A 16000-nucleotide genomic window follows, 5' to 3' on the forward strand; every position below is an offset into this window, starting at 1 on the left:
TTTCCCAGGACCAAACAGGTTATTAAACAGCTCTATTGTTTCTAGTAAAAGCTGTTTAGTACTATGACTGTCTTCCAGTCAGATTTCCAGTATTAAACCAGAAAACATTTGCTAGCTCTATTTCACATAGGCCTTCTCTTCACAGACACACCCTCTAGCTTCTCAAACTTGAATTCCATTTTTAAGTATACTACATTCTGCTATGGAGGGACACCATTTATCTTATCTGAAGGATGAGTTTCAATTGAACTAGATATAGGTAGATCCAAGGAAAGTACCTTTTGAAAGTCAAGAATAAATTAATTGCTGATGAAAAGTAAGAACGTAATCTCTTGGGTTGCTGTTGGATTCTCACTTCAACTATTTTCCGGAGCTGTGAGTTCTTCTGATGCTCCCATGAAATGAGATAAATAGCTGTATAGATAGACTCCCAGACTATGAGTGAATGTGGTTTATGGTTTGAGGGCTAACATTGTCTTTTAGAGGCAAATTCAAGAACTAAACTGGACAGTGAACAGCTTTATAGTCCCACTCCTCTCCTTGGCAGCTGGGCCTTGTGTTTTGGAATCTAAGCACTTACGCTAAATAAATTTTATCTAGATCTTACTCTAATACCCTGTGAAACATGAATAAATATAAAAATAATGTATATTAACAGCAAATACACAAAGGCCAATGGATCCCTGTGCACTGGGGAGAGCTTGGACTGTGCTGATACAGAATTTGGTGAAGGGGTTAGCTCAGTGCCAAAGATGGCACAGAGAGAGGTAATCTGATTAATTCAGCCTCACACCCCTCCTGATCCAGGAATTTTGTCTCTGTTTACATGACTGACACCATCGTAAAGAACAGACCTGCCATGAGTCTTCATGGCAGGATCAAACAAGAGTACTCAGAGTTATGAATTGTGCCTACTTGTAGCAAAGCATTAGAACCTTCTCTGAGGTAAAGTGACCTCTACAACTGTCAAAATTATGAACTCCTTCATTGTAATTAAAGGGCACAAGAAAGGAAACAGACAAACACAGTCTTAACATCTGCATGATGTCTGGCATCTTGTTTGTTTGATTGTAAACTGTGTTATCTTATTTTGGTGTCATTGCTGGAAATAGATTCGATTCTGTCTGAACCATTGTATTGGGACTTTTTGCTTTTTCTGAGCACTACTCAGAACCACAGTTTTGAAATATGGCATCTATTTTTCAGGTACAATTTGAGCCCTGCTTTTTCTGCAAGCAAATGATAAAATATACAGATATGCATACAAACCTCAGCTGTATGTGCTAACTGAATACAAACTAAGCACAAACAGGCTTTTACAGATGTAAATTCTATCATTTTCTTGTACAAGTGACAGTGATAAACAACCACACACACCAGTGATTTGCATACACAGAGCTGAAGTTTAGCTTTGAGTGCTTTTTGAGACCTTAAGTGTCATACCCTGTTGACAGCATATTTGACCTGAGAACTTCAGCTTTTAAATCAAAACATTTCCTTGCAACTTCAGTTTATTTTCTTTATATCCATTACCATGTCTATTTATTTTTAATCTGTCATCAAAACATCTATCTGTGAATGGTTAGGCTGACTGGTGTCTTGCTGAGCTATTTCTAATATGCTGGGAGGCATTGCTGTTTAAGTACATTTGCTTAATTTTGGATCTAATTCTATTCATTTTGCAACGACTGGACATTTTTCCATTGGGTCTTTTGATGGTACATTCCTTGGGGCAGGGATGTGTCTTCCATTGTTATTTTGTGAGTGAACTACCAGTGATGGTGTCCAAGAAATACAAGTAGACAATAACCTATTCTTTCAAGGAACAAAAAGATGTTCTTTTCGATGCATTCATCTTTCATCTCTCTTGAGTTTGCCATTCAGAGTCAGAAGCTGTTTGCTGGGTTTTTAATTTTCATCAATTTCCTAGGTATTTTGCATCTTCTAGTCTTCTCATTTCCTCATTAATTTGCTTCACTATTGTATTCATTAATACTCACTCCTTCTAATGTCTATTTTAAACTCTACAATTCTCAGTAGAAAAATTAAAAATAAAATTTTCATGTTGCTTTTTGAAGATATATGATATCCCACTCAGCAAAGGTTTCTTTCAAACTTTTACTCTGTGGGGTTTTTTTCTCTGTAGCATCCAAAAAAAAAGCAGAAATAATGAAAACATGGCTTTTACAATTGAGGAGACATTGCCAGCTCCAAAGTATAGCTATATTGAAACTATTTATGGAATTTAAAATTATTTTGCAAAGGGAAAGTTCTGGATTTTGTGTTTCCCCTTCAGAACTATGTCCTGTATTTCACCTTGTAGCTGTAAAACTGGCATCAAAACAGATTTATCATAGGCAGAGAGAGCAAACTCAGACTCTTCTAAATATTAAAGTGCTGAAGACTATACTATTTAAATACATACTCTCTGTCTCACTGGATTCAACCAGTTGCAGGTGAAGACCTGACTATAGTGGACAAAACTGGAAAATCCTGTACTCAAGTCCCTGCACTTGAATAGAAGAGTAATTGATAATATATACACTTGTTATCAGTTTAGAAGATGTGATGAATTGTGTTCAGTCTCATTTATGCTTAACACTTGGGGTTTTTTATTCGAAAGGTTGATGCGTTTGAATGTATTTCCAATCTGCAGAAAGAACAAGGAGAGAATGGGGCATATCTCAGCAGGACCAGAGAGCTAGCAGAAGTTGAAAGAAGTAGTAAAATTGAGCAATATGCATCAATTTAAGAATTAAAAGCAGAAATGTTTTAAGAAAGTGGTTTTGTGCATATTGTTTATACAGATACTACCAGATTACTCACCTATTTTCATCATCAAGAAAATTTTCCAGACTTCATTTTAATAGTTTTAAACAAAACTCATCATCCCAGCTCAAAACTGTATTTGCATATGTATATATGCAGTCTGCTATGAAAAAAAAAAATAAGATGCCATTAGCACATTGAGTCCTTAAGCTTCACCCAAGAGACAGAAGCTATGAAAAGAGATTGAGAAAGGAAAAAAAAGGAAAGAAAACCTAAGAAAAAAGGGATTGCTGGACCTAAACACATAATTGTTCAGGGCTTCTTCCTTATCCCATGGCATGCTCCTGTTCTGATGACGTTTCCCTACAATTCCACTAGGAATATGAGATATAAAGGCACATAGGAACACTCCATGTCATGGAAGATCAGAGAGGAATTGGTGCTCCTAACACCTGCACTTGTTCCTCTACAAATCTCCTTTGGATTTTACACAGCAGGACTGTGCGTGGTTTTCAGACCAGCTGGTGAAGCAGAAATGCTGAAGGGTTTAGCCCACACATCATCTTGTCTCCATCTCTCCCTGTTAGTGTGACTTCAGACTTCAGTTCTTGCACACCAACCCTTGGCTGCCACTGGAGATGTTCCATCCTGTGTAGAACATTCTCATGCCTTTGTCTACTTCCATAAGTTTCTTCTCTAGCAGTGAAGATGTAGCATCCATTAAGAAATTATCTAGATAGATTCTTTTTCTGTCGTTTTAAAACATTTCCCTTTTGTTTGTTTCTAAAAATTATTATAGTGACAAATTACTTTTTCTCCCAATTTCTAACTTAAGTGAATTCAGTGGAGATATTCCTTTCCCAGGTACTGAAAACTATGTCAAACTTCTCAGTTTGACACAGATCCAGGCCTACCACAGGAACCAAGAAGACTGCAGTATCACCCAGTGACATACAGATAGATGTTTTCAGTGTGTGAAACAAATGTGGTTTGCTGCCCACCCACTTCTCTCAGAGCTTAATTTCTTCCCTTTGAGCCTCCCAGGTTAGGCTTTTCATCCCACCCAGTGATGTCCTGACTAGCTATGAGTCCAGGCCAACTCTCAGAAAAGTCAGCACAAATAGCTGCTTCTTTTTCAACTTCATGTAGTAATTTTGAGGTGAATAAAACCTTCCACACAAAAAAGAACAGATACTTGTGTGCTCAAATCATGATGCTGCTATAGAAAGTGAGTGCATGCCCATTTCTCTCATTGTCTTGGGCAAGGAAGGATGAAACTCTGGCTATGGCCAAAGAATAGTTTTGTTTGTCAGTCATGTAGAATTTAAACTACAAGGAGCTATGTTCATGTTTAAAACTCATTAAGCCTATCAATTCTATTTTGATGGTTTTCCAGAAAAGGAGATGCAGGAGTTCAGTAGATTACAGGACTCTTTATTCCAAAAAATGAACAGAGATAAATCTTTAAAAGTGTCAAAAAATATCATTCAAGGCTTGAGTTGTGCAGCCATTCTTTGTGGTTTTGGGATCTGTGAGCAAAAATGTTAGAATGCAGGGGAGAACTGAATTAAAATTGGGGTGGAAAGCTAGAAGACAAGATGCTTTTGAAAATGTAGCTTGTAATGTATCAATTTTCATGTGGACTGTGTAGACAGTGGTGAAATTCAAATAGTACATTCAGCTTTTACTCTCTATGAACATCCAGAGCATGTTTTTATATCCCAGTGCAATGTAATTGTTTTAGGATAGCATTTATTAGGCACATAAAATTATAGACTTTCTGAAACAGAAAATACCTGCATAGATAGATCTCAAAAATTACAGAAGTCCCCAGGTTACCAAATGTTTACTTACCTGCAGTAAAGTGCCTAAGAGGGCAGAAGCAGAGATTGATGAGTGGGAAGATGACCCATTGGATATTTGTATTAGCCACTTTGAAGGCACAGTATGGAGGGAATTATTGATAAAGTCACAGCCTTCATGAGAAAGCAACTCTATTTGCAACTCTTAAGTGAGAAATGAAATTGCCTAGAATGCAAGTTGACAGATAAGACTGTTGAGTGAGGCCCCAAGGAGCTTGTGTTGACAACAGGAAACCTTTTATTTGAATTGTCTAAGGGTGGTAAAAGGTCAAAATTATTCAAATGCTGAGTGCAGCAAATAGATGAATCCTGAACCAACAGATTTGAGAGGCAGCAGAAAGCAAAATGCTCCGATAGCTGCATTTTTATAAAGATTATGTAAGTCTTGCTAACTTGTAATAGCCACTTTTTTACATTTTACATGCAACATCTTCAGTTCATCCACATTAATGTAAATGTAAATGTGCTTGAGAAAGACCTGAAAATATCTTTGAAGATTAATTCTTATTATGTAAGTAAATATCAAAAAATGTTTTAGTTAGTTTCTGAGCAGTTATCCTAACTACTCACAAGAGGTGACAAATTGCTAAGTGAAACAAATGACCAAAAGAAGAGATTCTGGAAAGGGCATAAATGTTCTTTTTAATCTGCTGCTGGACTACTTTATGATCTTAGGCAACTCATTTAATTTGTGCATGTTTTCCCACCATTTCTACCCTAATTAATTAGGACTACATAGAATCTCCCTGCCATGTTGGCTGCACAGTATGCTTTACTATCATCTGATCATAACCAAGAATAACAAGATAAAAATTATACTGGATTCTAGAAGAAGTCTTTGACCCTTTCCGTTAAATTGTTCCAATTCTTGGCCTGTAATTAAATTCATATTGTTATCACTCCCTGAGTTTAATTTTTTGAGCTATGAAGAATGTACTTGGTCATGAAAGGTCTTCCTTTTGCATTTTAGAACATTGGTGTCTCTGTAGTCGATTTAGTCACCCACACCCATTTTACAGTACAACTCACAACTGCAAAATATGCAAGAGCATGGAGTGTGTGTTCATGAGTCATAGTATTGATTTCACCAGCAATATTTTAATGCTGTTTCTCTTGAAAAATATACAATAGATCTGGGCTCAGAAATCCTTAATATATGTTGTGTATGGTAATAGACAGTCCATATTCAGTAATGCACTTTATTATTCTATATAGAAGCTAAAATATATGCTGTTTTACCACAGTGCACATAAGTGAAAGATCCATGCTAATTTTTTTCATTCTGTCAGGACATCTGAGAAGCGTTCAACACAATGTTGTTTCCTTAGGAGCTCAGCCTATTTGGTGTGGATTGGCTTGCCCTCTAGTGAGACTCCCTGCTTTCTGCTTCTCAAATGTGTGCTCTTCCAAGATTGTTGCTGTGGGGTAAAATGCTCTGGTTCACCATTCTTCCACCTCAGCTGCAAATATAATTCTGTGGTTCTAGTTCAGTGTAAGTTGGAGGTTCCAAAACCTTTCATTGGGCAATACCGATGAACTGCTCAGTTTTGTGGCTCATTGCATTATCATGGTCTGTAGTCCCATTCTTCAGAAGGACCACTGGAAGGAGGTCATGCTTCCTATCTCCCCAGGCTGCTGGTTCAGATCATGTTTTCCTGTCCAATCTGTTAGCATTTCTAGATTTGTAGTTACTGTTTCTAGCTCAAATTGTGCTTGGCCTCGAGATCTTTATTTCTCTCACTGATATTTGCAATGATTATTCAGAACTTTACCTTAGCCTAAAAAAATATATTCTACTTAGAGTTCTCTAGAAATCCTTTGAATAACAGCAATCTGGTTTGTGCAGAGAAACTGAGAGCACACTGTTATGATGAATTGATTTTAATAATTTTATTTTTGCAATAGAGTTGTAAATCTCTTGCAGCACAGAAAGGAAAGATGGGGTAAAAAAAGAAGAAGAAAGGGAAGTTTGAAATCAGCTAAAGGCAAAACTTAGTACTGACTTTTATATAGTCTAGGGCCTGCCCTTTTCTTCTTAAGTATGATCATGTTCACTTAAACTATCTCAGAAGTTTCTTTTGGTTTTGGGGGTTAAACTCTCTAGGATTAGGAGCAGAGCTTTCTGAGTCCAGGGCCCCCACCTTTGGAATTAGTTTTAGTTGGTTCTCTGCCAATGTCCAGCTCCAGTAATCTTCAGAGCACATGGACCAATATTTATATTTGGGTAAGTGTTTCTGTATTTTTAGGTGGCTTGGTTTGGCTTTGAATTTTACTTTACAGTCCTTGAGATGGTAGATTGGGAATTGTTATTTTCTAACAGGATTATTTAGTATTACTCACCATGGGAAGTTTTCTACCTAATTTATCAGTTGTTTTCAAAAATGTGCACTGTAGTGCCTGAATGAACAATGTATTTATTTTCACTTTTATTTTGCCATTTTCCAACCTGTGATACTGGGAGTACTTTGACTGAAAAGCTCTAGAGGACAGAAGTTTGTTCCTTGCATGACTTCTTCTCTGTGGAAGGAAGGGGTGACTGTGCAGGTGGACAGACAGTGGGATGGCTTATCAGCTGTGTGGGCTCACTGCTTTGTTCTGGACAATTCTGCTGTCAAGTCCACCTTGGTACACGTTGTGCAGCCATTGTGGCTGTGCAGCCCTCCCCTCCAAAGTGCCTGTCTGCAGTCTGTACTGCTTTCTGCTTATGAGACCAGAACTGCAAGAGTGTCCAGAAGGTATAAGGCTTTCTACCTCAAAATGCAGGCTTTCAATAAAGTCTATTGTAATTATTACAAATGGATGACTGTAAGTAGTCTGAAGTATTTGATTATAAAAGTTAATATATATGGCTTGATTGTCTAATTATTTACCTCAATTTTAAACATTTATGCTGGCAATTTCAGCAGTAGGGCTCCTCATTTGCACCAATCTGAGAAAATAGCAGGGATTGTAAATACTTGACATGCTTTGAGAACAATATAAAAGGATTTTTAGAGATGTGTATTTTAAAAATTCAGTTTTGGTGTGACAAAGCCTTTTTTTTCTCTATTGCAAGGTTAGCTCTTGCCCTTTGTCTGAATATATTGTAACAATAAGAACTGTTCAGGTTCCCACAGTAACAACACTGTTGGGGGATAACACAACCCAAGGCCAGGAATAAAAGGGTGTCATGAAGTACTTGATAGTCACCTGCTTCCCAAAATATCCCGGGACAGGCTCTCTCTTGGCGTAAAACAGACCAGCTCCTGAGGATGTGGCCCGGTATCTGCGCAGAGCTGGTAGTCGCTGTTGGAGAGGTCAGTACATGCATCAGCTGGATGATGTATAGATCAGATCTTTGCACTGCAGGCTCTTAGGAGATGTTTCCAGTTAACTTCCAGAGCAGCTGCTCCTCAGGACAATAGGGTGTTATATTTAGAAGTGCAGACTGGTCACCTGATGGTGTCCTGATTTAAGAACGATCAGGTCTGTGCTCACCATTCATCTCTTCGAAATGAAAAGGGGACTAGCTGAAGAGTTGGCTTGGCTCTGGCATCACTAAGAAATTCTTGTTTTGGTATAAACCACTCTTAATGAGATTGCATTTTTTTCCCTATCATGTCTAACTTCAGTCTGAGAAGGAAGATAACACAAAGAATAAAACAGTCTAGAGTGCACTGCGGTCACAACTGATTTAGCAGCTTACACGCGATTTTTTTTTTCTTTTTCTTTTTCTTTTCTTTTATCTGTGTTGATAAAATCGGAGAGCCGGTGGCTAGCACTAATTTAGATTTCCAGCCTGGATTTGTTCTTGTTTTTCTCCTTACTTCAGTTCTCCTTGTGCAGTGCTGCGTGGCGCTGGCAGCCTGAGAGAGAGGGAGCTCCAGTCACACGCATAGACTCAGACCGCTGAGAGGAGATTAACATCAAGGAGCCCACATTTGCAATAGCGGGTGGTGCTGGGGGGAGAGGCGAGGGGAAAATAAAATAAAAGCAACAATCGGGTAAATGCTCCTCTCTTCTCGCCACCAGCACCTTGCACAGGTCTGAAATCGCTTGTTTTGCTTTGCTGTATTGCGCTTGCCTGGGCTGTGGAGAGGGGAGGGGGAGGGGAGGAAGGGGGAGGTTTAACTTTTACTTGACATTACCGGGTTATTGTCACTTCCCCCGTGTTAAACCCCGGCGGTTTCCCCTCGCCCCCACCCCCTCCCCGGGCTCGGCTCCCTCCAGTTAACTTTGTTCAAAGGGCTGCAGCCGGGAGGGCTTGTCCGGGCCTGGGACACAGATAGCGTAAAGTAAATAACCACCACAATTAGGCTGGGGCCGGGAGTTGATCTTCGTGGCGAGAGATCTGCTTAGTTAGCGTTTGCTGTTTCGGGGCGATTGAAGGCCGCCGTGCCAAGGACACGCACACGCACACACACAGACACACACAGTCACTCTTACACACGCACGCTGGATACAAAAGTCTGGAGGATCTAGGGGAGAATTGCAGCCGCCGGATCGGTGCAGCAGCCGCGGCCAGAGCCATGCGTGTCACGGCCTCCTGAGGGGGGAAAAGGAAGGAAGGGAGGAAGGAGGAAAAAACAAAAGAGAGAAAGAAAGAAGGAAAAAGAAAAGAGGGAGAAAGGAAAGCAGAAGAAAGACGCGGGGTGGTGGAAAGTGTTTGCCTGCTTTTGTCTCGCAATACAGTGAACTGGAAGATGGAGATGGATGTTAAGGGAGTTTCTCCGTGCCCGGAGCCCATCCCCCCGGCGGCGGGGTCTGGCGGCTGCCCGCACCAGCGCCCGCACCACCGCGATGGGCAGCCCGCGGAGCCGGCCCCCGCCGCCGACAGCGGCCACCCGGAGCGGAGGCACGGCACTGAGAAAGAGGACAAAAAGGTAGGTCCGCTCCGCCGCCGGCCGGCCGGCGCCGCGCCCGCCGGAGGGGCCGGCTGCCCGGGGCCGCGCTCGGCGGGGCGGGCGGGGCCGCTGCCGCTGCCGCTCCGCTCCCCGCCGGCCCCGGCCGCGGGCAGCCCCGCGCCGCCCTTTGTCAGCGCGGCGGCGGCGGCGGCGGCGGGAGGCGGGGGGCCGGCGGCCGAGGTTGTCTGAGGACACGGGGGTGGCGGGGCGGGGAGCGCGGGGCCGCCGCCGCCGGGCCCGGGGCGCCGGGCATTGTTCCGCCCGCCCGCCCGGCGGGAGCGGCCCAGGTGCCGCCGCCAAAGTTTAACCTCACTTCGAGGGGCCGCGGCCGGCGGGGCCGCCGCTCCCCTTCCCTCCCCGCGCCTCGCCTCGACTCCCAGCCGGCGGCGAGGGGCGAGTCACTTGGGGGGAAGGAGCCCGGGCGCTGTGTCCCTCCAGCCCTGCTGTGTCATTGCGGACCGGGGGACGGCTGCTCGCTGCCGAGTGAGAACCTGCGGGTGACGAAGTTGAGCGAGAAATGGGTCAGATCGCACCCTTTGGTGCGGATGTGTCTGCTGCTGGGAGAATCGGAAAGTAGGGAGGATGGGATGGAAAAAGGTTGCCATTAAGATAATGTCAGCGGAGTGCATTGATCAGTGCTTTTGTCTGTGGGCACTGTCTTCATTCATTTTTCTCGGCGTGGGTTTGCTAAACTGAAGCCGATGAATTCTGCTGTGTCTGTAGGTCTGTGACAGGCAGAGACTGGTAAATGTTTAAGTTTCATCGTAATTCCGTGATGGTTGCAAGGTGTGATCCCTGTGTGCTAGACTGTAAAACACATCCGTTTATATTTTATTGAAATCCGAGTAATTGTCTGGATGCACAGATATCCCCAAACAGATTATAATCCTAGAGTAACGTAAAAAAGAAATGTTGGCATGTACTGGATTTGAGCCGTGTTTCTTCAACTAGTTTTACTATAGTTTGGTTTTGTTACAAATGTGTAAGAGAACAGTAACACAATGAAGGAATGTAAGCGTGCAATGCAATAAATCAATGCAACAACTATGTCACACCACATATTTGCATGACTAGAGCTCCAGTTGTCATGAGAAAGATTTCTCATGTTGCATTTTTTAAAAATTGTATTTTTAAATATAGACTCCTAGTTTTCAGCATTTGCCTCCTACACTTTTGGGCTTGTTACTGTTCGGTAAAATCTGTGCTATTGTTTTAATTAAAAGAGGGTATTGACGCTGGATCATTTAAACAGGGCCCGTACAGCTTAAGAGGGTGGATCCAAGGGCTTTATTTTTAAAATGGTAACTGGTGGCTTACATATTGTGATAGATGAGCACAGAATTCCATCTCCTTTGAGTTTATGAATATTTAATTCTGTCGTGACTGCATGTTACTGTACCTAGCTGAATGATTTGTGTGTGTGTGTGATTTGTTTCTAGGATCCCTTTCCTTGCACTGTGCTACTTACTAAACTTGAAATTATTTTATTTCAAAATAATTAAAATGTAGAGCCAAGGTTGCCATTTACATGACTTTGTTTTGCCACTGCCTCGAGAATTTTAAAACCCTGCCATCAGCAGAAATCCATGCTCAATAATTACTTTCTGATGTACCACACAGTCTAATGTTTTACCAATCATGGACATGAGGAAGGCAAAGAAGGTGTATCTCAAGGTGAATGAACACCAAAGAAGGCCTGATTCTCTGTGGTGTGGCTAATCAATGTGTTTAGACGACTCAGGATTGCACTCTTTTATTCTGTATCTGCCAGCATTTTCTGGACGTGTAAACAAAAGTACTACCTCTTTTTTTGGTTTTTTGTTCTATCTATAGCCATGCTAAAGTACTGTGATATATTAATCTTTTTAAATTCCACTATTAGCTTTTCCAAGTTTGCCATTGCCAAGGTTGTTGCAATGACTAGCTTGTATTTTTGGGATGTGCTGTGATATTTCAAACCTCCCTAAATGTATGTGTCTTTTCTGGATGCTGTCCCAGGACAACCAGTACTTCTTATTAGTGCAGAACTATTTCAGATATCTGGTAAAGTACTGGCAACAGAAATATAATGAGAAGGGGAAAAACCATTAGAGGGATAGTAAAATCCAACACTATTGTGAAAAAAACTCAAGTCAACTACAAAACTGAACTCAAGCATTTCTGGAAATATTATCTAAGAACTTTCTAAATTGATTGAAATAACTGTACCACTGTTCTCTTGGCCCTTATACAAACGTCCGAGGCACACTGGTACATGCTAGAAGTGTCAGCGCTCTACGTGGAAATTGTAAAGGACACTAGAACCTGGATTCCTGACAATGTATAATTATGACTACCTTAATATTAAGATCTTGCAGTGTCTCATGATTTCACTGTCAGATTTGCTTTTTGGGATCATGCTTCAATTATAAAAATCTCATATTTAATCATTGAGCTCCATTTCCAGTGGACATAAAAAAGTTCCATCTAAAAGGAGCTGGGTCAAGTTTATGTTCTAATAAAAGTATTTTTTTGTCACTGCCTCCAAAAGGAACATTGAATTAACCAAAGCAAGTGTTTTCCTAAGTCTATGGAATTTCAGTAGAAGATACTACCGTAGTCTCCCTTATATTGATCCTGAAGGTTTTTTCCCTGCTGTATATTAGTTTATTTGTCATTGAGCTTCAATAAAATTTTGAAATGTGTGTAACTTGAAATATATCCCCCTGTCTTCAGCTGGGATGCTGACGTGCTGAAGTGTGTGCTTAAGTGCTTTGTTGGAGGAAGACCTAGGTTACTTCTCATATATCTTTCTGTTGAGACCATCTCTGACTGATGTATGAGATTAGAAATTATGAAGCTTGACTTTATAATTTATTAAGTATACAGTGCTTGGTGCTTTAAAGCCTAGTTGCCATTTGGGTGGGAGAAAATGAAGCACAAATAGTAGAGTGCAAGATTTAAAGAGCTAATAGGCTGACTATATGGATACTATTTTTTTCTCTTAAAGCAAAACACATCAGAAAATATTTTTCAACACTCCTACAATGTTTTCTGTTATTTTAGTTAAAAGCATATAGGTCTAATCCTATATACAGAAGCATGTTGACATTCTCCAGTATGGCAAAGTGAGTGACTGGGGGAGAGAACAACCTGCAATCCTGGCTGTTCATTCCTGGCTGGAGGTGCAGCTGATGCCTGTGACAGGTTGTGTGGGTGTATTGTCACACCATCTTGCCACTCCATGATGACTCGGTGCCAACAGATCCAGGCCCTTAAATTGTACCAAGGATTCTTTCCAGCTTATCTTGGAATGATTGCATCTTTACAAGGATCACTTTGGAGCTCTTTGGGAGTAGAAGGCAGCTTTGCAGTTCTTTTGCAAACCGGTGACTGTGGGTGAGGTTTGTGACAGCTCACAGCTCAGGATGGGTAGAGTTTTCCCAGAGGTGATACCTTGAGCCTTGCATTAGGACTTTCAAGCCCTTGGCTACAGCCCATCTATTACAGTGTTTTCATTTTCCAAAGCCCCCAAGTTTTCCAGAAGTTGGTCCAAGGTATGGATTTGGTAATGTAATGTTTTATACTGAGGAAGACTTCTGCATCTCTCTGGTATGCACAAATCATTTAGCACAAATGATCTACAAGCACCTCCAGAGCTTACACTTTATACCTACATTCCAGATATAAAACCATCTGTGAAATGTCTCCAAAGTGAAGAACTTCTGTGTATTTACATGGAAATGAGCACACTGAGGTTATAGCATTATGTGGGCTGGCTACATTGTATTCTGGTTGACAACGAATTCACCAGTGTTTGATGCAAGAGTTCTGAGGTGTTTTGTGGGTTTTTTTTATTTCCCAGGATGCTCATCTGTGATAGTGCTGTGTGATAATGGCAGCCAAGTGTGAGCTTCTAGAGGGAAAAAGCTGAGTGCTTTGGGGAAAGGCACTTGGTATTAACTTGGGGATTCTGTTCTACTGTACACATGATCTGATCATCAGTCTCTGAAAGCCTTCTGCTAGTGTATTTACAATACTGCTATCAACTATGCAGTGCTTGTTCACTCATCCTCCACAAGCAGTAGGTCAGGAATAGTGGAAGACGCTTCAGGGGAATTCTTTTTTAATAGTTTCTCTTATGTATTTAGTTATGTTTGATTCAGAAATCCAAATGTTATGGCATGTTTACATTTAGAGAGAGAAGGCTCAAGAAATGCAGTTTATGCTTGAAGCAGATGATGGGCATTCTTTCAGGGGGTAGATCACTCCAGTCTGAGATCAGATGTGCTTATGTTACCTCAGGCAGTTCCATTGTGAACAGAAGAGGAGTTGTCAACCACTGTCATGTTTCTTGGAAATTTGACTGAGTTTTCTTTTGCCAGATAATCTGGACCCATCCCATTGAGCAATCAGAAGTTAAGAACCAAAAACTGAAACTGAAATCAGTAATGGCTATGAGGAACCAGGATGGGGTGTGTAGGATGAAGAAAGCAGAAATAGACAACACTACTGGTTGCTTGTGGTAGCAGCTTCTCCTGATAATAGTGTAAAATGCACCACCTTGTATTAGTTGGAGTGTCTAAGTACTAAAGGCTTTGTGCCAAGTGTATCATGGGCTATGGTTCTGCCAAGATGTAATGCAGGCATGAATAGTCAAGGTCAGGCCATTGTGTGGACAGATGGTCAAATTCTTCACCACACAGATATGGCAGAAAACTATACTTGTGGTTGTTGGTATTCTGAGCTTTTGATGTCAGACAAAAATTCAAGTGTATGCTTAAAGTGAGGACAGAGCCAGAGAATAACGTGTTTGTCTAAATCATTGGTAAGAAGATTTCAGAAATCATTCCCCAGCTCAGCAACATCAACTCTGTCTTTTTCAGATCCACTCTTAAGCATCTGTTCTTTATTCTTAAGCTGTTCCTATCTGTGTGTGGACCATTGTGATATTGGTATTGATCTGCATAGTTCAGTTTCTTCCTGATGAAGTGGTCTGAAAAAAAGTCAGTGCCCTGTTCTTTCAGGGTTCCCAGAGCCTGGTGGCTGCCTGAGTGTTCAGCCTGACCCAAAGCCCCAGACCCAGGATATTCTGAGTCCCTCATATTCAAGTATTTATCCTGCACATTCCCAGATCACAGCTTTGGGCCAGGCTAACTCATGACTGTATGGGGAGACTCCTGGACACATGTTCCTGGAATGGCTGCCCAAAGCCAGAGTGCCTGGCAGGTGCCTCTGAAAGGGAGGTTTTAGTTCTTTGTATTGCTGATGTGGGCAGCAAAGCTATTAGCCCTGCCATTAACCTGTTTTGATGAGCAAGACCCAAGAGCTATCTGCTTTGAGGAGACTAAGTAAAAAATTCAGATTAAAAAATAAAAAAGAGGAAATTCATTATGAACTGAAAGCCTTGCTTTGCAGGCAGGTCTACTTCTGCATTTTGATGCATTTCATGTATCTGCCTCACTCTTTTTTCTAGTGAGAGAATGAATCCTTAGATGAACCTAGGATTGTGCCTCTGTTACAAAATTAAGCAGATGCGAAGAAGAGAGAGAAAGAGAGAAACTGTTAGTATCTGAAGTCAAGAATAACAAACTCATGTTCTATTAGACATCAAAGAATCCAAAAGGAGACAAGATATTGGGAACAAGACCTCATCATATTCATATCACCAAAATTAATTTTTGTCTCGTGTTTTGGCAATTCCTTTTACTGCATGACCAGCATGCGGGTCAAGGGCAATGATTCTCCCCCTCTGCTCCACTCTTGTGCACCCCACCTGGAGTACTGCATCCAGCTCTGGTACCCCAACATAAGGAGGACATGGAGCTGCTGGAGTGAGTCCAGAAGAGGCGACAAAGATGATCAGAGGGCTGGAGCACCTCTCCAGTGGAAAGAGGCTGGAGAAGAGAAAGCTCTGAAGACCCTAAGCAACCTTTCAGTGTGTAAAGGGGAATGTGTGTACAGGACAACTGTAGAGGGACTTTTTACAAGGGCATGGAATGACAGGGCGAGGGGAAAGGCTTTAAACTGGAAGAGATAATTCTTAATTAGGCATTAGGAATAAACTGTGTGAGTGGTGAGGCACCTGGAAGAGGTTTTAAGCAACCCAGTATAGTGGAAAGTGTCCCTACCCATGGCAAGGGGTTTGGAGCCAAATGGTTTTTAAGGTCCCTTCCAACACAAACCTCTTTAAGATTCCATGATTCTACGATATGGGAAAAAATCTTACCTTAAGTAGATGTCAACAGTAGGACAACATTATTCTTACACTAAATAAAAACCGCAGCACTTTCCCAGCTACTGAGAAGATAATTAACTGAATCCCAGAATCTGGAATGTGGAGAATGTGTGTTTTATGTTAAAGCATAAAGTTGGAGAACAAGGAATTGACATCTGTGATTTGCCTGTGTCTGTGTTAAAAAAACACACATGATAGTGCATGTGAATGATTCTGTAAAATTTTACCTAATACAGAGATTTCCGAGAAAAGAATATGCTATTTAAAAT

General features: G+C 41.3%; 1 protein-coding gene across 5 annotated transcripts in view; it reads left to right on the top strand.

The window, feature by feature from the left end:
* Positions 1 to 8461: 8461 nt before the first annotated feature.
* The window catches only part of RBMS3 (RNA binding motif single stranded interacting protein 3), a 705639-nt gene continuing 698100 nt past the window's right edge, over positions 8462 to 16000 (top strand). For 4 of the 5 annotated variants that reach the window (XM_077177065.1, XM_077177068.1, XM_054633915.2 and 1 more), the window contains exons 1-2: positions 8462 to 8654; positions 9303 to 9493. In XM_077177065.1, coding sequence (XP_077033180.1) covers positions 9314 to 9493 — 180 coding nt within the window. In that variant the 5' untranslated portion in view covers positions 8462 to 8654; positions 9303 to 9313. The remainder of the gene's footprint in view (positions 8655 to 9302; positions 9494 to 16000) is intronic. The other variant, XM_077177076.1, reaches the window with a different exon arrangement.

This window comes from Agelaius phoeniceus, chromosome 1, assembly GCF_051311805.1.
Source record: "Agelaius phoeniceus isolate bAgePho1 chromosome 1, bAgePho1.hap1, whole genome shotgun sequence".
NCBI classification, from domain to species: Eukaryota; Metazoa; Chordata; class Aves; order Passeriformes; family Icteridae; genus Agelaius; species Agelaius phoeniceus.